Source organism: Varanus komodoensis, unplaced genomic scaffold (assembly GCF_004798865.1).
Source record: "Varanus komodoensis strain SLA01 unplaced genomic scaffold, ASM479886v1 scaffold12, whole genome shotgun sequence".
Classification (NCBI taxonomy): Eukaryota; Metazoa; Chordata; class Lepidosauria; order Squamata; family Varanidae; genus Varanus; species Varanus komodoensis.
The window spans coordinates 9,985,097-10,007,638 of record NW_025335349.1 but is presented as its reverse complement, the minus strand read 5'-3'; the positions used below and the strand labels follow the sequence as shown (position 1 = coordinate 10,007,638).

Here is a 22,542-nt window from a genome sequence, read left to right as displayed (position 1 = left end):
GAAAAAAAGCAAATTGTCAGTCACCAACATTATGCTATTCCATTGGATTTTTATTTTGCCCATTGCAGACTTTTCTGAAAAAAGTGGTAGAGACAAATTGGTAAAATTCTACCACCTGCCCATTTCTAGCATGAATTCTTCCTCTTGTGTAGGGAATCTTGGGATCCAAACCAGAGAACATTTAGCATTTTCAGTGGAATTTTGGGAGGTTTGCTATATGAGTAATATAGAAAATTGTATTATTGCTATATTACCTAAATGAATAGAGACTCTTAGTCTCTTTTTTAAATGTACCTTTTGGCCTATGACAGTACAATAAACTTTATTCAATTTAATCCTTTTATTTTGAAGCTAATGAAAAGTTCAGTTGCCATCTTAAATTGCTTTTATGCATCTTTCTTTGTATTGTGTTATTTAAATCTTGCAGTCCAAGACCAACCAAATTTACAGAACGTCCAAGACCTGGAGTCCAAATGATCTGCTCTTCTTTTAGTGCTGGTAAAGTGTTCTGTGTTGCTCCTCCCACCCTCTCACAACCTCTCCAGTATTAATGGTATTGCTGAATAATACAGATTGCTATTCATAACTGAAATTTATTCTACACACTTTGCCTGTGGCATCATTCTAACTGGAAGTTCTAGACAACTGAAGTGTATATATTGGTTTTGTTAGTAAAGCACTGAGAATGAAATATTTGTGATTTTGCATTGCGATAGCATTTTTAACTGATATATGTCTGCATCTGTTGCCAGGGGAAACTTCATTGCTAAAATATGCCATGTTAGGGGTAGCATCTAAAATGGTTTCTAGAAATTATCTTGATAACTAATCTATTTATTATTTGATTTATACGCCGTCTTTTATCAAAATGACACTCAAGGTGGCTTGCAAACAAAAATATAACATTTGTAGTGTAAGAACATTACTCAAATCACACATCTACTTACACACCAAAAACTGCCTTAAATAAAACAATACTTATCTGCTGTTGGAAGTATTGAACCTAGCTCTCCCTTTGGCAGGGGTTCCATAGGCTGGAATTAGCTGCCTAAACAGCTTTCTTAAATTAATACCAAATGTTTCTTTGGTGGTGGTGGTGGTCCTGAAAGAAGGACCTCTTCAAAAGTTCTTAAGGGCAATGCCTGCACATATGGGAGAAGACAATTTCTCAACCTGGTTCAGCATTTTGAATTTTGCTTGGAAACAAAATTGTAGCTTGTGAAAACTGCTGTAACAAAGGATATGCATGTTCCTTGAAATTGGCTGTGGTCAACAGACTGGCCATAGCATTCCGGACCAGCTATGGTATTCAAAGGCAGTTCTATGTACAGTGCATTACAATAGTCCAGATAGGATATAGCAGAAGCATATGTGATCATGGTCAGATCGAACATCTAGGAATGGACACAATGGGAGCACTAGTTTTAGCTGTCACTACCAAGATGTGGACATCTAATTTCAGGGACAAATCCAAGAGTACACCCAAACAGCAAGCCTAAGTTTACAGAATGGGTGTAAGTCATGTAGTAGTAGTAGTAGTTGTTTAGCAGAGTCGCATCCGACCCATCGCTACCCCATGGACAACATTCCTCCATGCTCTCCTGTCCTCCACCATCCCCCGGAGTCCACCTAAGCTCACACCAGCTGCTTCAGTGACTTCATCTAGCCACCTCATCCTCTGCTGTCCCCTTCTTCTTTTGCTGTCAGTAGTTCCCAGCATTAGGGTCTTCTCCAGTGAGTCCTTCCTTCTCATTAGGTGGCCAAAGTATTTGAGTTTCATCTTCAGCATCTGGCCTTCTAAAGAGCAGTCAGGGTTGATCTCCTCTAGAACTGACCGGTTTGATCACCTTGCGGTCCAAGGGACTCGCAGGAGTCTCCTCCAGCACCACAATTCAGAGGCCTCGATTCTTTGGCATTCAGCCTTCCTTACGGTCCGCTTTCACAGCCATACATTGCAACTGGGAAAACCATGGCCTTGACTATAGGCACTTTGTTGGCAGGGTGATGTCTCTGTAGTATGCTGTCTAGATTTGCCATAGCTTTCCTCCCCAGGAGCAAGCGTCTTAATTTCTTGGCTGCAGTCACCATCTGCAGTGATCTTGGAAGCCAGGAAAATGAAATCTGTCATTACCTCCATTTCCAAATTTGGAAAACTGTTGAGTTTACCAAATTTGCTGGCATATTTAGTGTAGCACTTTAACTGCATCGTCTTTTAGGATTTTGAATAGCTCAGCTGGAATACTGTCTCCTCCACTAGCTTTATTGTTCCTAAGCTGTATATTCATCAGGAATATGATTTAGGTCATACCTGAGTGGCCTAGTGCTTTTCCCTACTTCCTTTAATTTAAGCCTAAATTTTGCAACAAGAAGCGCATGATCTGACAGTTCCTGGTCTTTTTTTTTACTGACTGTATAGAGTTTCTGCACCTTTGGCATCAGAGCACATAGTCAATCTGATTTCTGTGTTGACCATCTGGTGATGTCCATGTGTAGAGTCATCTCTTGGGTTGTTAGAAAGAGTGTTTGCTATGACCATCGTATTCTCTTGACAAAATTCTGCCAGTCTTTGCCCTGCTTCATTTTGTACTCCAAGGCCAAACTTGCCTGTTATTCTGGTTATCTTCTGGCTTCCTACTTTAGCATTCCAATTCCTCATGATGATAAGGACATCATTTTTTGGTGTTAATTCTAGAAGGTGTTGTAGACCTTCATAGAACCGGTCAACTTCAGTCTCTTCAGCATCAGAGGTTGGGACATAGACTTGGATTACTATGATGTTTGGATTACAGTGATATTGAATGGTTTGCCTTGGATTCGAATTGAGATCATTCTGTCATTTTGGAGATTGTTTCCCAGTACTGCTTTTCCTACTCTTTTATTGACTATGAATGCAATTTCTTTTAAGGGATTCTTGCCCGCAGTAGTATGTAGTAGTACGTATACCTGATGGTCATCTGAATTAAATTCACCCATCCCTGTCCATTTTAGTTCACTGATTCCTAAGATGTCGATGTTCAGTCTTGTCATCTCATGTTTGACCATGTCTAGCTTGCCTTGATTTATAGATCTTACATTCCAGGTTCCTATGGAGTATAGATCTTTACAGCATCGGACTCTCCTTTCACCACCAGATACCATCTGCAACTGAGTGTCTTTTCGGCTTTGACCCAGTTGCTTCATTCTTTCTGGCGCTACTAGTACTAGCCCTCCGTTCTTCCCCAGTAGCATATTGGACACCTTCCGACCTGAGGGCTTATCTTCCGGTGACATATCTTTTTGCCTTTTGGTACTGTCCATGGAGTTTTCATGGCAAGGATATTGGAGTGGGTTGCCATTTCCTTATTCAGTGAATCAGCTTTTGTCAGAGCTCTCTGCTATGACTTGACTGTCTTGGGTGCCCCTGCACAGCATAGCTCATAGCTTCATTGCACAAGCCCCTTTGCCATGGCAAGGCAGTGATCCATGAAGGGGAATCCATGTAGTACAGGTTGGTTCTCCGATCTGCTTTTTTACTGACCCGAAACACCTCTCTCTTGACTGGCTTACGAGCTTCAGTTTGCTATCTTTTAGTCTTTTACTGACACTAGGCACTGATTTAGGAGTAGAATAGTTACCTTTGATTTAGATGGAAAACAGAGATAGAGTTGGGCATTATGAGCATACTGGTGGCACTGGATGTGAAAATCAGTATGTAGGGTCAAGATGAGACACTGAGGCCACTACAGATGAATAGCCACCGCATTGAACAGGAATCTCTCAGTACCACCTTCTGAGATCTCTCTAAAAAGGAATGGGGCCACTATGTAACCGTGCCTCCCAGTCCCATGTTGGACTCCCCAGAAGGAAATATGGTCAGTGGTATGGAACCCATTAAATGGTGCAGCAGAACTAACTAGGCATACTCCTTCTGTCCAGTGTCCACTGTTCCATAAGCAGGCCTGAGATTAGATTGAGATGGATTTTGATAAATAGTTTCACCCAGTTTCACCCAGAAATCCTTGTGCTGAGAAGCCATTACACACTGTAGTATCTCACCCAAGAAGTTTAAAGGGGAAAAAACCCTCAAATGGCTTAAAATCATAACCCCTGGCCTAAAGGATATAAACTTGGGGTGCTTGTATCCCCAGGGAGTGCAAGATGGTATTTCAGGGGGTGCGACAAAGAGGAAGGCTGTGTCATAATTCAGCAAAATTGAATTTTATGCACTGAACTTTAAATTGAATGTTATGCACTGAGTTAAATTTATTTGAGTTTCTTTAATGGAAAATAAAAATGAATATTGTTTGAGTACAATTTGTTCACCTACAGTACTGTATGTGGTTCAGTTTGTGGTTCAAAAATTGGAAATTTGACTTCTTCATCTTCAAATGTGATACTGCTTTTTTTAGGGGGTGTGAATATCAAACATTTTCTAGTGGGTGCGGGGCATAGAAAAGCTTGGGAACCACTGCTTTAGGCAAATCTGGAATCATACCTTATCACAAAGAAGCATTCACTGCTGTCCTTAACTACCCACTTAGCCAGTCCCACTTCTCTAAAACACAAAGGGCAAGGGTCTACTCCACAAGTGGTAGGCTTCACTTGTCAAAGATTGTCTGCATCCTTGGGTTGTGCTATTTGAAAAACAGATAATAAAGATTTGAAGAGCTGTCATTGAATTAAAGTTAGCCATTGTTTTGGTATTAACATATTTTAGCCATAGTGTATCTGTCACGAATAGTACATTGGAGCACTTGTTAGAAATTAAGATATAAGATGGTCAAATTGCTAGCTGGATAGAAGTGTGATGACATTTTCTTTATCCTTGTTTTTCTTCAGGTGGAATGTTTCTGGCTACTGGAAGTACAGATCACATCATTAGGGTTTATTTCTTTGGATCAGGTCAGCCAGAGAAGATATCAGAGTTGGAGTTTCATACTGTAAATACCTCCTCAAAATTGCTTAGCTATTTGTTTGAAATGCATTGACATCTTGTCATGTTGTTAATTTTATTCTTGTTTACACAGGACAAAGTGGACAGCATTCAGTTTTCTAATACTAGTAACAGGTAAGCAATTAATCATTTGCTATATCTTCAGTTTTTCCCACTTTGTATTTATGAAAAACATGTTTTGGATGTAATACCAAGTGGCATGGCTGCCTTTCCCCCTTCTACTCAGCAGTTCCTTTTGAGCGTGACATCGAAACCCAAATCATTGGGTAGTTAAAGGGCTAAGCAATCCAGTGGCTAACCTATGGTTTCTTATTGGCTTAGCCACTGGGCATTTAATGCTGAAACAAACAAGACATTTGGGTTCAGGTATCATGCTTAGCAGGAGCCACTTGTGGGTTGTTGAGCTAATCATAGGTGGTGGAGTAGATTGGAAGACATGCACACCCTGCAAGGAGTGTGTCTGCACATCTCTGACAACACATCAGTTTCTAAACTAATAGGTTGTCATTATGTATGAACACCCTATTGACCTCGGTTGTCCATAGTGGTTAAACCATAGGGTTTACACATAACAATCCATGTTTCAAAGGCAACCAGCAGGGGGTTGGCCTCCTGAATATCCTGTACTATGCCAGAATGCTGCCTAAAGAACAGGAGTGATGGAGGCAGTTTACCATTTCCCTTCCAAATAAATAACTTAAACGTGACAGATCCCTCACCCCATCTAATTTCTCAAGGAAACAGGTGATAGAGGGTTCATAAGATTCTGCAGATCCTGGCCTCTAGTCTTCTAATTTCCTGCTTACTTGAACCTCTGTGAAATCATCCCATGTTGCTGTTGTGATCTTGGTAAGCAGCTGCTCCAACTCTTTCTATGGTGACTGTGAGACGATGGGAGGGATCCAGTATTAGATTTCTCCTTCGTTGTGGCCTCTGTGCATCATACATGTGGGATTTAACCCATGAATTGCCACTGTTCTATGCAAAGAAGGCCTTTATTTCTTAAATCCTTTCTGAATCAGAAAGGAGTGATAAACTTGGTGAGTTTAAAAATTATGTAGTCTGCTTCTCAACTATAATACTTCAGATGGGTAATAACAGAGTGTGAAATTAATGCAGGAATTAAACACATTAACAAAAACCTAAATAATAAATAAAATCAATACAATTCAGCAATGGTAAAAAACAAAATGGCAGTAAAAGAACATAGTAAAAGCACTAGCAAAATACTAAACAAAAGACCAGAAATGGGATACATCAGAAAATTAAAATAACACCAGGCCCAAGAGGAAACACTTAAAATGTCACAGACTCTATTTCAAGCTTGAATAAGGAAGACAATGAGGAACATGGGGGAGATAACAAAGATTCTGGTGGCACTCTCAAGACTAGCAGTTTTTTACTGCATAAATTTTTGCATGGGCAGGGACAGTTCCCCTTATCAAATACAAGAAGAAGATTGTGACTGTGAAAGCTTTTATCATAATAAATTGCTCACTTATTTTATTTATTCCAGAAAACTTCCATACTACTTTTCATTTAAAAAGAAAAAAAAAAAGACATAGCTCACTTTATCCTAATGTGGTTCACAAAGTAAAAATATGATAAAATATAGTGTGTGGTATCCAGCTGTACTTGTTTGCTTAATGACATTGATGTAGAGCCACCATAGGAAACTGCACGATGTCAATAGTGTGTGCTGGCATGATGGGTTTTCAGAAAACGATGGGTTTTTAAGAAAGTAACAGCTTCCTCCTGGCATTCAATATTGGTATTTAGTTAGAGGTCATTTCACAGAATCAAAATAATAGAGTTGGAAGGGGCCCAAGAAGGCCATTGGGTCCAACCCACTGCTAGTGCGGGACATCACGTTATACCACCTCACTCAGATGTCTGTCCAGTTGGATCTTGAATGCCTTAAGTGTGGGAGAGCCCACAACCTCCCTAGGTAAAAGGTTCCTTTATTTATTCAGCCAGCAAAGTTCCTTGAGTGGGTAATGTACTGCTCTAACAATGAGGAAATTTTTCCTGATGGCTAGTCTGAATATGGTTTCTTGCACCTCAGGTCCATTATTCTGTGACCTGATGATCAAGAAAAGATTGTGTCCTTTCTCTTTGTGACAGCCTTTCAAGTATTTGTAGAGTGCAATCATATCGCCTCTCAATTGCTTCTTGAGGCTGAACATGCACAGTTCTCTCAATCTCTCTTCACAGGGCTTTCTTTCCAGACCCTGGATCATCTTTGTTGCATTCCTCTGAACCATTTCTAGCTTTTCTTCATCTTTCTTAAACATTGGTGTCCAGAACTGGACACAGTGCTCCAGATGAGGTCTGACTAGTGCTGAGTATAGGGGAACTAAGAAATTCACATGATTTGGAAGTGATACTTCTATTAATACAGCCTAAAATATGCATGTGCCCTTTTTGCAACTGCATCCGATTGTTGACTTATTTAGCTTGTTTATTTACAACAATACCAAGATCTTTCTCATTTGCAGTATTGTTGAGCCAAGCGTTCCTCATCTTGTAGCAGTGCATTTGGTTTGTTTTTCCTAGGTGCAGGACTTGGCATTTGTTGCTACTGAATTTCATTCTTTTGGTTTTAGCCCAGCATTCTAACCTGTCAAGATTTCCTTGAATCTTCTTTCTGTCTTTGAGTATATTTGCTGTCACACCCAGTTTTGTGTCATCTGCAAAACTGAGAATTGTTCCCTGTACTTCCTCATCCAAATCATTAATAAAAATGTTGATGAGCACTGGGTCCAGGACTGAACGCTGCAGCACCCTACTTGTTACCTCTCCCCAGTTTGAGAAAGTGCCATTGATGAGTGCTCTTCGAGTCTGATTTTCTAGCCAGTGGTGTATCCCTCCTAATAGTTGTTCTATTTAGCTCATTTTTGCTTGTTTGCTCATCAGGATGTCATGGAGCACTTTGCCCAAATCTTTGCTGACGTCAAGATAGATTAATATCCACAGCATTCCTATAGTTCATTAGGGAGTTTACCCAGTCAAGAAGTGAAATTAGATTAGCTTGGCACGTTTTGTTTTTGAGAAATCCTTGTTGGCTTCTAGTAATCACTGCTTTGTTTTCAGGTTATTTGCAGACTGTTTTAGTATTTGCACCAGAATTTTTCCAGAGATTGAAGTCAGACTGACCGGTTTCTAAGTTCCCTGGTTCATCTTTTTTTTTTTTTTTTTTTTTTGAAGATAGGTCCAAGGTTAGCTTTTCCCCAGTCAACTGACACTTCTCTGTCCTCCATGAATTCTCAAATGGACTAGGCAGTAGTTCTTAGAATTCTTCTGGCAACTCCTTTATGACTCTGGGACATCAGGCCCTGGAGATTTGAACTCATTGAACCCAACTAGATGTTCACTAGCACTAACTACATCAGTGGCTTAAATGGATTGGTGATATTACATATTGATCAGTTAAACAGTAAAATATTACATTCAGAAAAATAATACAGCAGAAAAACACCCATGCAATCAGATGTTCTTAGTTGTTGGCAGAAATGTTGCTCATTAGGAGTGTTGTGCCACAGGAGTCTGCTTTTAATACAGTAGAGTAACATGATTTCTCCTCTTGAAGTTAAACACGAGAGGGTGTTCACTATCCAATGTGTAACAGCCAAGAATGGTTTGAGTTTTATTGCCTTTTTTCCAAAGTTGTATTCACCCTAGGCAGACCCTCTGTGTGATTATTCCAGCAATTGGGCATGTTCATATAGAAGCAAGCAGTCCTTCACATATTGAGGTTCCAAAACCATATAGGTCTTATAGGCCAGTGTCACTACTTGAAATTATATTCAGAATCAAAGTAGAAGTTAATGAAGATGTTAAGAACCAGCAAGATATTATCCCTGTTGCTGATACCATTGCTGTGTTCTGAACCATTTGCAGCCTATTTGTGAAGACAGATCCACTACACAGAATCATACAGTAGTAGAGTTGGAAGGGGCCAGAAGGCCATCAAGGCCAACCCCCTGCTTTTGCAAGACACTAAGGTACACCATCCCATTTAGATGACTGTCCAAACACTTTTTCAGTGTCTCCTGTGATGGAGAGCCCACAACTTACCCAGGTAGTAGGTTCCATTGTCATACTGCTCTGACAGTGAGGAAATTCTTTCTGGTGTCTAGTCTATGAATCTGGTTTCTTTTAATTTAAATCTGTTATTCCATGTCTTATACTCTGGAATGAACAAGAAGAGATCTTGTCCTTCCTCTTTGTGGCAGCCTTTGAAGTACTTGTAGAGTGCTATTATATTTCCCCTCAGTCTTCTGGTCCTGAGGGCTGAACATGACTAGTTCTCTCAGTCCTTCCTTATAGGGCTTTGCCTACATCATCATCCAACACATGATCTCAGGGCACTGGACATTACAAAGGTGCCAGGTCCTGACAGTTTACACCTGAGGGTACTTAGGGAGTTGTCGGGCGTACTTGCCTGCCTGCTGGCCTCCAGTTTTTTTGAGGCCTTTTGAAGAATGGGGGAGGTTTCATTGGACTGAAGAGTGGTGTCAGTGGTCCCAGTCTTCAAAAAAAGTAGTAGAGGGGACATGGGGAATTGCAGACCAGTTAGCCTTACACCCATTCTAGTAAAGACAATGGAATTGCTCATAATAGTGAGAGATCTAGTGGCAGTATTGTGGCAGTCAGCTCACAGGGTTTCCCTACAGTTTTGGGAATAGGTTCTTAATACTAATGCATGAATAGAGATGTTACATAAAATAAGATTAATTAAGAGGTACAGTATATGTCAGATTATGAGTGGAAGCTTTGATTTTTGTCTTGAGATAATAGTTCATTGTATTTATTCTCTTTACACAGCTCTTTGGGTGCACCCTGTAGATTCCATGTAGAACTGTTCATCTGTAGCTCAGGAAACCATAAACAAATTAGAGCACTGGTGTATTGCTGTTAACTGTAATAAAGCACTTTGATTTTGGAAGTTGATTAAAATCTCTCTCTGCCCCTGCTTTTTTAGGTTTGTCAGTGGAAGTCGTGATGGGACAGCACGGATTTGGATGTTCAAGAGAAGAGAATGGAAGAGCATTTTGTTGGATATGGCTACTCGTCCTGCAGGGTAACCTATTTTTATTCATGCTGATACATAATTTAAAGTTATACTCTTACTGGTATTTAAGTATAAGTTCGTGTATTGGTTTGCGCCCCTGTCATTATCTGCTATCATCCATTAGAAAGATTTGGTAGAAGGACCTCTACTAGAGAGCTACTGTTAGTCACGCAGTAGACAGTATTGGATTCTGGATAAGAAAATACAGTGGTACCTCAGCTCATGAACGCTTCAGTTCACGACCAAATTGGGTCGCGAACAAAAATTTCAGAAAAAAATTGCCTAAGGTCACAAACTCCACATCAGGTGACAATCGCTATTGGCCCATCTTCCCTGCATGGGCATGATTGTGGTCGTGCTCGGGGGGTATTGCGCAATCATGCTGGGGGTCGGGGGGAGATGGCCGCGATCTTTGTTTTTCCTTGTCACTTTGCTTCACATTTTTGTGAGTAAAAAATAATAGAGAACAGATTAACCTTATTTACATTTAACTTTATGGGGAAATGTGACTTGGCTCATGACCAAGAGTCATGGAACGGGTTAAGTTCATGAGCCAAGACACCACTGTAGTCTGGCCTGATAGAAGTCAGCTTCCCATATATTGGACAAGTTGCCAACTTTTAATGTTGTTACAAAGCAGCTATGCAGGCTGTTTTTCTTTAAATTATTTTAATGACTCTTAAAGTATTTGCTGCACAGAGAACGTAAGAAAACTAAGTGAAAACAGCTATCAGCGATATTAAGAGTCTTTAAATCATTATAGAAACAGTTAATTTTGAAAACAACTTTCATTGCTGTGTGTACTTAGAATTGATGAAGATCTGGCAAATGTAGTACACAAAAAGATGTGTACTACCTGTCTTTTTCAGTGGAGAACAGGTTATCCGTTTGTCCAGCATAATTTCTGTACTGTCTTTTTGTGAATGAAGTAAAAAGTTAACAAATGGTACAAAAATGGAGAGCTTACTAAAGTTGCTAGAATTAAATAGTGTTTAGTCATAATAAGATGATTTTTTGTAGAGATGGGTGACTCCTTTACGCAAAAAACAAGAATTCCAGATGATCTTTTAACCTTTGTTAAAAGGAGGGAAATCGTTTCTTTTCAGTTCCTGCTGAAGTAGCAGAGCCCCATTCAGCCTTTCTTAGCTGTTTACCATACTGTGAAAGCTTTTTCTCTCCTTCACCATGCTGTTACTCATGTTGATTGCTGGGAGGAGATTCTAATGGATTCAGAATATTTTGTTTTAAAATACCATATGCAAAGCAAGGTGAAAAATCCTTCATATTTTTTGGGTGTCCAGTTATTAAGATACACTCAAAAGAGATCTTTGAGGAAAATAAAAGAAATGACAGGGTATAAGATTCTGTACAATCCTGAATATGCTGCTTGAAAGTTGTTTTGAGTAGAGGATATGGAATCTAGGGTCCTTGGGAGGTTGTTTCAGGAGCCATAGGATACTGTGGGCCTTTCTCTTCCTCTGCCCAGTGATCTGCATCTCCAGAAGCTTATTCATTGTGATGATGGAAACCTCCATATCACTGCTTCCACAGGTAGGAGCAGGAAAGGAGCATGTCAGAGGGAGTGGGAGTCTCAGGTTCCTTTTCATCACCTGTTACTTTGACCAGCTTTAGCTGGTAGAACTTAAACAGTGGTGGATTTTTCCCCACCTAGAAACTTTCCCCTGCAACTTCCATTGCATTGTTTTGGCAAATCTATTAAAATAATCTGTTGGGGGTTTAAATACACATCTGTAGCTGTTGAATGATGTCATTGTCCTTTGATTTGTGTTCATTAATTGTAGTCAAACTCTGCAAGGAGTAGAAGACAAAATAACAAAACTGAAAGTTACTATGGTGGCATGGGACCGTCATGACAACTCTGTCATTACTGCAGTTAATAACATGACTTTGAAAGTTTGGAACTCTTTTACTGGCCAACTTATTCATGTCCTTATGGTAAGAAAATACAGCTATTATCCTTTTTTTCATAGTTATACCTGTAGAGGTTATATCATTGGTATGTCATTTTACAGTCTTCAGAACAAGGATTTTTATTATGTATCTAAAAGGGATTGATTGAATATTTTTTCACAATAGAAAATATAGATGAGGACTCTTTGTGAGGTACAACTAGATACGTGCTTTTAAAAATGTACAAATATGTAGGACCTATGTATATAAAGGAGCCATCAGCTACCTATAGTTAAAATATTTTATATTCTATAACACTATCATGTTTGAATGTATCCTGTAGATCTAATTGAGGATTCACAGAAAGTTCTTCTCCATGCAAACACATCCTTTGTGTATAGTTGGAACTTCACTGCAATTTTTTCTGTAGCAATTCCTACACACAAAGAATCAAGTCACTTCTTTAACTGAACAGTATCTTATCTGTTTGGCATTTGAGACTAATACAGCAAAAATATTTTGTGGTGCCCCAGTGTCTCCCATATTGCTGAATTTATTTATTTGATTTATAGTTGTCCTATAATCAAAAAAGAGTGGCTTACAAACCAATTTAAAATAGATTGAAACAGTAAAATTCTTTAAGATAAAATAAAAACAGCATTCAATTGGCAGTCGCACTACAAAGACCTCCTTGAATGAAGCAGACTTTGCGTTCTGTCAGGTAGATAGTGGAGCACCACTGAAAAGGCCCTGTTTTGTGTCGTCACCAAAGACACCTCTGATAGTGTCAGTCTTGAAAAAAGGACCTGTTCAAACTATCTAACGGCTTGAGTAGATTTGTATGGGAGAATATAGTGTTTTAGATTGCCTGGTTCTTAGCTGTATAGGACTTTAGTGGTCATAAACAGTACTTTGTTTCCAGGCAGAATTCAAACTTGTAAGCAGTGAAGCTGTTGTAGGAGGAGAGTCATGTGCTCTTTGTAATCATCTGCAGCTTTCTGGATCAGCTGAAGTTACTGAACATTCAGAGGTAGTCCCCATGCAGAGTACATGACAGTATTATTCACTGATCTAGTAATATTTTAAAGTATTGAAATATTGCTTTTCTGCTCTGAAAGCAGAGTGCAATGAAAACATGCAATGTACAACATAAAAACAAAATTAGAACATTTTTTAAAAAACAGACTGAACAAATTTGAAAGTGAAACAGTACAAATTTATACTGCCTTCCTAAAGCAAAGTAATGATGGAGGAAAGCTGATCTGCTTTGGGAAGGATTTTTCCAGTTGAAGTGCTATTACAGAAAATGTAAAGTTGCCACATTTTCAACTGAATCAACTATTTTCTGTTTCTTAAAAAACATTTCAGGGTCATGAGGATGAAGTATTTGTACTTGAGAGTCACCCTTTTGATCCTAGAGTCCTTTTCTCTGCTGGCCATGATGGAAATGTCATAGTATGGGACCTGGCAAAGGGAGTAAAAATCCGATCATATTTCAATATGGTAAGTATATTAGTTATGGGTATGAAAAGTCTAATGTAGTCAAGTCAGTCCTGAGGCCAAACTAAGGTAATGCTTGTGCAGACTCAGCTTCTTCATTATACGTTGTTATATCCTCCCCAGAGCTGCTGCCTTATCATCTGGATAATTTAATTAATTTTTTTCATATAATCTAATAAGCAGAGTTCTCTGATTAGGTAAAGAAAAAACATGAAGTATAACACAGTGCCAATAACATTATAATATAATAACAAGTATAATAAAGTATAATATAATATCTTTCAGTAAAACAGCACATAACAAAGCCAACTTAAAACCAGCAGCAAAAGATGAAAGCACAAACAATAAAAATCTGCAACAGAATGGAAGTGTTAAAATCTAAAAGAAGTAAAGATCTTAAAGCAACTGGGAGAATCAAAAGATGTTTACTTGAAGCTGAAAAGACCATAATATAGATGCCTTTGTGGGGAAGGCATTCCACAGACAAATCACCATTTCAATCAGTCAATCAATTGTTGTAACCATTGGTCATAACATGACATAACAGTGCAATAAAATGCCATAAAATAGTAATAATAAAACCATGAGATAGTAGAATTATAAAATAATAAAAGTTATGAATAAAAGGTTGCAACGAAGTAGGGTCAGTGCTACAACTAAGAACTTAAAATTTTCTTTCTGAGCTTAAATGTGAGCAAGGCAAAGATGGCAACTTGATTGCTGACAGTTGGGAACATGACTGCAAGAAGGTAGATTAGTTTTTCAAGATCTGAGCCCTTAAGTGCTTCTACATTTAATAATTTGGTCCTAATCTCATTGTGGGATGCAGGTGGTGCTGTGGTTTAAACTGCTGTGCTGCTGGGCTGGTTGATTAAAAGGTCGCCGGTTTGAATCTGCACAACGGGGTGAGTTCCCGTTGCTCCATCCCAGCTCCTGCCAAACTTGCAGTTCGAAAGCATGCAGATGCAAGTAGATTAAAAGGTACCACTTCGGTGCGAAGGTAAACAGCGTTCCGTGCACTTTGGTGTTTAGTCATGCCAGCCACATGACCACGGAGAGTGTCTGTGGACAAACGCTGGCTCCCTCAGCTAAGAAACAGAGATGAACACCACCCCCTAGAGTCTGACATGAGTAGACTTAACGTCAAGGGGAAGTCTTTACCTTTAATCTCATTGTAAATGGGGCAGTGGAGGATGTAAAGAATAATATCCTCCACTTGATCAACACGAGAGGCATTGCTCAACAGGGAACTTACATTATCTCCCTTCAACATATACAGAGATCATTGTCTGCAGGTGCAAAGGTGTTAAAGCCTTTCTCAATGGGGCACTGGCTATGTTCTCCAGGTACTGGGAAAAACCTGTATGTTTTTATACTGATGGTACCAAAGTGAAAATTTGGATGATTGGACTACGGTGGTGTCTTTGTTGGCATCCTTTACAAAAAGCCAATCTCTTATGTTTTCTCTGTCCCAGTATCTGAGTTCATCCAAGGGTTTCAGGGAATACATTTGTAGGATGAGATACAGTAGTTTAGTCCATTGATTTCTGACTTTGTAATGGAGAAAACAGAGTTTGGCAAGGTGGGATTCTTGAAGGGTTTCTAATTTTTTATAATGCCCCAGAAAGGTGTACTCTAACAGCGATAGAAGGTAGCCCTACTTCCATCCTTAAATAGGCAGCAGGCATGCCCTGGGGGAGGCCCAAAATCTTCCTTATGAAGTTGTTTTGGACTACTTCTAATTGGGCAATGGCCTTTTCATCCCACCCCCAAATCTCAGCCCCATACAACATGTGGGCTATCATCTTGCCCTGAAATATTTTAAGTGCAGGGGCAAAAGAATGGTAAAATAGCACCTACTATTCTCTGGGCAGTTATCAAAGCAGTAGATAGGTGTGCTTTCTATGAAAGGGACTTGTGGAAAGTAATTCCCAAGTACTTAAAAGAGGGGCATTGCTCTATTTGTTGAGCCTTAATTGTCCATCTATGTTTGGTATTAGTTTTGTCAAAGATGACCATCTTTGTTTTACTATAATTAAACTTTAGTTTTTCCCTTTCACAGTAAGCAGCTAATCTGGCCAGTAATCTTCTAAGTCCAATCTCAATATAACAAATAAGAGCCATATTATCAGCATTCATTAACACAGAGATTTTCCATCCATTGAAGGGGAGAAAAAGCTTTGTGAATTCATGGCTGCCAACAATATCATTGATATAAAAATTAAATAAATGGGATCAAGTAAGCAGTCATGCTTAATGCCTTTTTCCAATGAGATGGAATCTGAGAGGGACCCTTGTGGGCCCATTCTTACTCAGGCTGTAATATCAGTATATAGTTAAATTAGTATAAGAAGATGCTAATCAATATCACCATTGACAATGCCCCCTCTCGTAGCCAGCTACCTTATTTCATTTGGCAGGAGTATCTGGAAGAGGGCCTTGAGTGATGACCTTATGGTCTTAGTTGCTATATAAGAAGATGCTCTTTCAGATAACCTGCTGGCAAGCCTTATAGATCTTTAAGGGTTAAAACCGGCATCAATAACTAGGGTGTGGAAATGGACTGGTAAGCCATGCAGATGACAGATTATTACTATTATATGATTATATGAGCCAGTCCCAATTAATAGTCTAATCGTCCTGGTTTGGACTTAACTAAAGTTTATAGACAGTTTTCAGAGGCATCCCCATGTATAACTCATTTGCTGGATAACTAGCTATGTAGATTGTCATGTGATGTGAATCTGGACTGCTTCCTTCAGGGTGGCTTGCTTGTGGGCAACAGTCCACTCTGACAACCTATGACTTGTTGTAGACATCGTTGAACCCATAGTCTTGTTGTTCAAACTCTGGTAATCAGCCCCACTGTGATGAGTGATGGGCGAGCCACTTGGTAAGAGTGACAGCATCTTCTTGGTACTCTTGCTGGGGTCAACTGGGCACCAGCAGTTAGAGCTGCCCCGCCAGTGCCCAAGCAGCACAGTGGAGCATGGCTCCCCCCCCCCATGCCAATCATAAGCCCCTTTGTACTTGTCACAGGATATCCCATTCTCTTTTGGAAGTTACTTTGCATGGTTACTCAATTGACTGCTACTGACAGTCCCTCCAATGGAAGTGCTGTCACTGGTTCATCAACTTTTTAAAAAAAAATTAGTGCAAGAAATTTGCACAAATATTTTAATTTAAAATAGAATTTTAGTCTTGTGCAAGTGCAGAGGCACATACTTATGGGGGTCTGAAATAAGAGCTTTCTGTGGGCACTGTCTTGGGAGGTGTCTGTTGTCAAAGTTTAGCAGGCACCAGCTATGGACATACCCAGAGAGGCTGCAAATGGGTTTATGTTTTCCTTAGCACTCTCTTGGCAGCTATGATGAGAGAGCAAAGTAAGGAGGGATCTTTTCTTGTGAAAAGTGGGGGCACCCTCACCATCCACAATGAAGTCCTGAGTTTTTATTGCTCTCTTTGTTCCCTGTGCTCTCACCTTTTCCTGAAACTCTAGATATGCTGCAATGGAGAAAAAAATGCAATCCACCCTATTTACAAGAGTACCTATTTTTGACAGCTGTCAAAAGTAAGTCTTCCTTTTAGCCTTCTGTTTGAGCAAGGCTAAGCTGGATAGTCTGAACAGGGAAACATACAGATTACATTACATTAAAAAGTGTGGTGAACCAGTGGCAATCCTTTCTGTATGTTGCTTAAGCACTTGGGAAGGGCTATCACCTGAAAGACCACAAAAAGAAATTTCAAAAAAGGAGAGGGAGAGCTACAAATAGCACAAAAGGGTTTGTGATCTCAATAGGGAGGGGATACAAGATGTCATTGCCACTAAGTTAGGTTACCAGGTGGATGACTGCTCAGGAAGGAGGGGTACACAAACCATTGAACCTGATCTATGAACTCCCCACCTTGTATAGCTTATTTTCAGTACTGGTTACTGTGTTGTGCAGACTCACCCAATGCAGTAATCCAAACAGGAGGTTGCAGAGTGTGAGTAACTGCTGTGAGGCTATCTCTGTCTAGTTAGGGTAGTAACTGGCAAATCAGTATGCACTAATAAAATGCACTTGAAGCAACTGAGGCCACCTGTGCAAGACTGCACAGTTTATGGACTGAAAACAGCCCCCTCCCCCAATATTTTATATGTCAGCTGCTGTGACCTTATGCTTGCGTATGATATTGCTTCTGCTGAGAGAGAAATAAGAGGCAACTATGAGGAGCCCTGGCTTCTTTTCTTTTTAGAAGTGCAAATGAAGCCGATATTGGAGTGAAATGAAACTGGTAGGGTATATTAGTTAAATTAAATTAACCAAATAATTATGTAAAAAGAAATATATATAATTAATAAGAGTAAATTAAACCAATTTCTTTCATTATATTAATTTCAGTGAAATAGCTTTGGAAACTAGGAGGCATGTTGGAGGGGATGTTTGGAAAGCAATGGGAAATTACTGTCAAGCTCTCTAACAAAGAAAGTAAAATAGAATGATGGTTATGTGTACGCACATGCATGTGTGCACATGTGTTTTCCGTCAACATTGAATATTGTACTCAGGGCCAGAATGATTGTGGACCCTCTGTTTTGGAAGGAACTACCCCGGAGCAAGATGAGCATCACTGACCCAGGCAGAAAGGCTACCCATAGGTTTTCTTTCTTGTCTGGATTAAGACTATTTATTGGCCCTCAACCAGTTCTTTACTGTGTTGAATCACTGATTCAAAACATCAACTTTGTCACCACCTGTATTAGATAAAAACAAGAGATAGATTTGTGTATCATCTGCATATCAGTGAAAACTCAGCCCTCCTCCCCAGGTACCTTTTCCTAGTGGGTTTCATGTAACTATTGAAAGCTATGCAGGGTGTGACCTGAGGAACCATGTAGTGTAACTGCTATGAGACAGACCAGTAATCTTTTAGCAATACCTTCCAACTCTGATAGCTTGTCTAGAAGGATTATAATAGCTGATGCTATCTAAAGCCACTGAGAGGTACACAAGTACAAGTAAAGTCCCGCTCTCCCTATCTCTCAATGTGACAGTCATACCACAAAAGTTGTTTTATTTCCAAAGCCAGGTGTTTTTCCCCGGAAAGCTTGGATTTGATAAGTGATTATCAAATCCAATTAATATAGCTGGGTAGAGTTAAAAACCTTTCTCCCTCAGTTTATTTTAATAGGACAGCTTATCTCATTGTGTATTGCAGTGGTTCCCAAACTTTTTCAGTCATAGAACCTTTGTGAAGGTTTTTTTTTTTCTTGCAGAACCCAAATGCTATCCCTGATTTTTACTAAGCATTGTGAACCCACAATGTTCTTCCTTCTTTCATCTGCTCCTATTGCCTGAGTGCTTTGCATAATGTAGTAGGTTGGGAAATAAAGAGAAAACATTTTAAATATAATGAATGAATAAAGCAAATATAGGGTAATATCCCAAATGAATTGTCTTGATTATTCCTAGCATTACAAAGTAGAGTCCTAGGAACCAAATTATGTGATGCATTTCCTTGTTTGCTGCTTGGATGCCAACTGACAATCAAATAGTGTGGTTTCATTTTAAAACCCTTGTGTGGTTTCATTTTAAAACCCTTTTTAAATTTGATTTCTGAGATTTTTCGTGGAACCCCTATGAGGTTTTTGTGGAACCTTAGGGTTCTGCAGAACACATTTTGGGAACTGCAGCCATATTGGACAGTCGCTAGACTGTTGCAATCTGGCTCATAATCTGGACTGAATTTGAATCAATTTAAAGAGTATATCCACCAATCATAAGAAAATGTGGCCATAAATGGATAGCATAATGTTAGGAAGCATAAAAATAATAATTGAAAAAAATATTATGAGTACAGGATGAAGAACAGGAGCCCCAGGTGGGGCTCATTGTATTTAGCAGATTTTAACCTGTATCAGCAATGATTACATGTCATGACAGAACTATTTAAAGAACGTAGGGGATGTGGTGTAATATTCAGAAGATTAAGCAGGAATCAAACCAGAATGTCCTTGTTCATATGTAATGGGGAACTGTGGTTTAAAGAAACCATGATGTTGGCACAGGAGCCAATTGTGAAAGGGGAGAAGATGGGGGAGTTTCTGTTCAGACCAGTTAAACCATGACTTATCTTCATATGTTCAGGAAGCCTGAACCTAGATGACTCTAATTTTGTAAATGGAAACATAATATACATGGGAATATGTTGAGATGAGTTGATTTCTATACCAAATGGACACCCACAAAAATGTTCACCAACTCACCTGTATACATACCCTAGTATATACAGTAGATTAGTAATCTGAAAGGAAGAAAAAGGTTCAGTAACCTGATTCAGACAATTTACTAAATGAACCAACATATGGATAAATCCTTTGCTTGTGCACTAAGTCTCCTCCCCTTCATATTACAGACTTCCTGGTTAAACTGCTGCGCATGCAAAGGGAGGAACAAAGAGACTGTATGCACAGGCAAAAGGCTTGTTCATATCTCAGCTTATTAAGGCAAGATCTGATTTTCCAAATGCAACCACTGTCTCTTTGCCTAGAACAAATCATATTCTCTGTAAGCCTGTTTTATGAATAAATCCAAACTACTTTCTTTCTCTGTATTTGTAAAAGTTGTGTATAAATGATTTGTGTATATTGTTGTTTTGAACATGGCATCATAGAAGCTCTGCCTGATACAAGGGCTCCTCATTTTAAACTCTGTGGTGAAATGCTGCTGTAAAAGAGCCTTTGAAATTTATTGAAAATTATAATTGAATTCTTTTTGCCTAGATTCTTTTTGGATACTGTGAATACTTTCTACTAATTCAGAGCAAATGGGTTCTTGTAAACTTGTAAATCAAGCAGAGGTTAAATTGTGTACTACTCATAGTTATTCCACATCTTAGACTGACTTTTTTTAAAGCCTTGGGGTTTTCACTTATTTTCTTATGCTGAAAGTAGTGCTATATAAAAGGATTAGATAAAGTTGAACCAGCAAAAACCCAAAAGTTGCTTCTCAAGTTATTTTATCATACGGTCCTTCTGTTTGAAAGTTTGGGGGACATCATAATTTTGCTGTAAATTTAATAATTAGACAATACAACTTGCGGAAAACCTGTTCTTCATTTCATATTTTTATTCCTGATCCGTATTTTTGCAGCATTGTAAAACTCCCCGACTGTTACCTTTAAATGTTAAGGTTTCACTCCCATTTGGATGCATGTGGAAAGAAGTTCCATTGAACTCAGGACTTACTTTCTAGTCAAGGTGAATATTAGGTTATGTTGTACATGCTGCCCTAGCCATAAACAGAAAGCTAAACTGGATAGTCAGATGTCTTTTCAAAATAAACTAATTGTGTTGAATAAATTTGTAGATAGACTTCACAAGCCTTACATTGCTGTTCATAAGAGTAGCACTGATGTGAGATAACTATAAAAGAGAACATTCATAATGGCTTTGTTTTCAGAGGTGCTACAGTATTAGTATTACATTTCTACCTCCTTCTCTTCTTTTTGCAAGGAACCCAAGTTTCTCCTCTTCTTCATTTTAACCTCACAACCACCACCCTGTGAGGTAGGCTGAGAGTCTGTGAGTGCCAAAAGTCACCCAGTGAGATTCATGGCCCGGGGGGAGTAGAACCTGGATATTCTGAGTTGCTTTCCAACACTCCAAGCACTACGCCACTCTGTCTGTCTTAGAGAATTTAGAAGTATTTCTTATGAAACAAAAGTATACTTGTTTTGAAATCTACCTCAGGATAAGGATATAGATACAGCTATATCTCATAGCTATAAGATAGCTGCTGAGCTTAGAACAATTCTATTTGACTGTTCTTTAAATAAATTTTCAGTTTATTGAAGAATTGTAACTTCAATAGAAGGAGTTGGATCAGAGATACGTAGCACTGGGACATATGGGATAATTGAGAATGGCATTCTGTTAATGCCTTTCAGTTTGACAGTATACCTGTTTTTTCCCCTTATATAACCATGTTAATATACCAACAACAGAATACTTGAAGCTTCCACACAGCATAGAAATACTTTTATGTTTTTAAAGTATAGCTCTTCAAAGTACTATAGAACTGTTGCAGTAGTATGCAGGCACTTTCCTCTTCCCTTTGTGTGAAGGAAGGAAAAAAGTTACTGTGTGCAATGCATGGAGATTGTTTGTATCTTAGTTTATTAATTACCTGAGCATAGCCTCTCTCTGTGTGTGTGTGTTTAAAACATTTGTATGCTTAATCTGGGACTTAAAAGGATACCAGTTTTAGTGCCTTTCAGACCTGTCTGACAAGTGCTCCATAAACACACTACCAATGAACAGGCCCTCCCTTGGACTTCACTGCCAGTTTAGAGACAATACTAAGCTAGATGAACAATGAATATGCAAGTATACATAGTACAGCATACATAGTATACAAGTATACATGAACAATGAATATGCAATGAATGCAATATGCTAGATGAACAATGAATATGCAAGTATACATAGTGTGGGATCAGAACATAGGGAGAAAACCTATAACACTAGAACCTGGAGGCATGTGAGTGAAGCTGAATTGTGGGAAATTAGGACAAATAAAAGGAATACTCTCACGTTGAATAGTTAAGCTGTGGAATTCACTTCTGCAAGGTGTAATGATGCTCACGAACTTGAACAGGTTTAGAAAGGGATTAGATAAATGCATGGTGGTTAAGGCTATCAGTGGCTACTAGTCATAATGGCTATATATTAACTTCAGTATCAGAAAGAGTATGCTGGGAACAAGAGTAGGAAAGTCCTATCATGGTCATATGCTGTTTTTGGATTTCCCAAGGGCATCTAGTTTGTCATTGTGGAAAAGAATGACTGCATAGACCTTTGGCCTGATCCAGCAGAACTTCTCTCATTTTCCTAATGGTCTGACCCAATATAAAGTTATAGTCCTAAACATTTTATCATTGTGGAGGGCACTCAGAGGAAACCTTCCAAAGCGGTTCTTAAAATATAAAGCATATTCACCTGGAAGAAGGTGGCCATTTAGGATGGCAGTATGTTCATGTATTTTATTCATATATAAAGCATGGTGAATGTAATTATAAAAGCAAACTATGTATGTGGATGAGTTAAATTAACCCCACCGTACCTCACTTTAATTCAGCT

The 22,542-nt window shown here is 38.9% G+C and overlaps 1 protein-coding gene across 4 annotated transcripts in view; it reads left to right on the top strand.

Annotated features, from left to right (window-relative positions):
* Positions 1-22,542, top strand: part of LOC123019102 (pleckstrin homology domain interacting protein) — a 108,674-nt gene that overhangs the window by 32,096 nt on the left and 54,036 nt on the right. For all 4 annotated transcript variants that reach the window (XM_044421637.1, XM_044421636.1, XM_044421634.1 and 1 more), the window contains 6 exons: positions 428-498; positions 4,819-4,919; positions 5,007-5,047; positions 9,918-10,016; positions 11,810-11,963; positions 13,287-13,421. In XM_044421637.1, the coding sequence (XP_044277572.1) occupies positions 428-498; positions 4,819-4,919; positions 5,007-5,047; positions 9,918-10,016; positions 11,810-11,963; positions 13,287-13,421 (601 nt within the window). The remainder of the gene's footprint in view (positions 1-427; positions 499-4,818; positions 4,920-5,006; positions 5,048-9,917; positions 10,017-11,809; positions 11,964-13,286; positions 13,422-22,542) is intronic.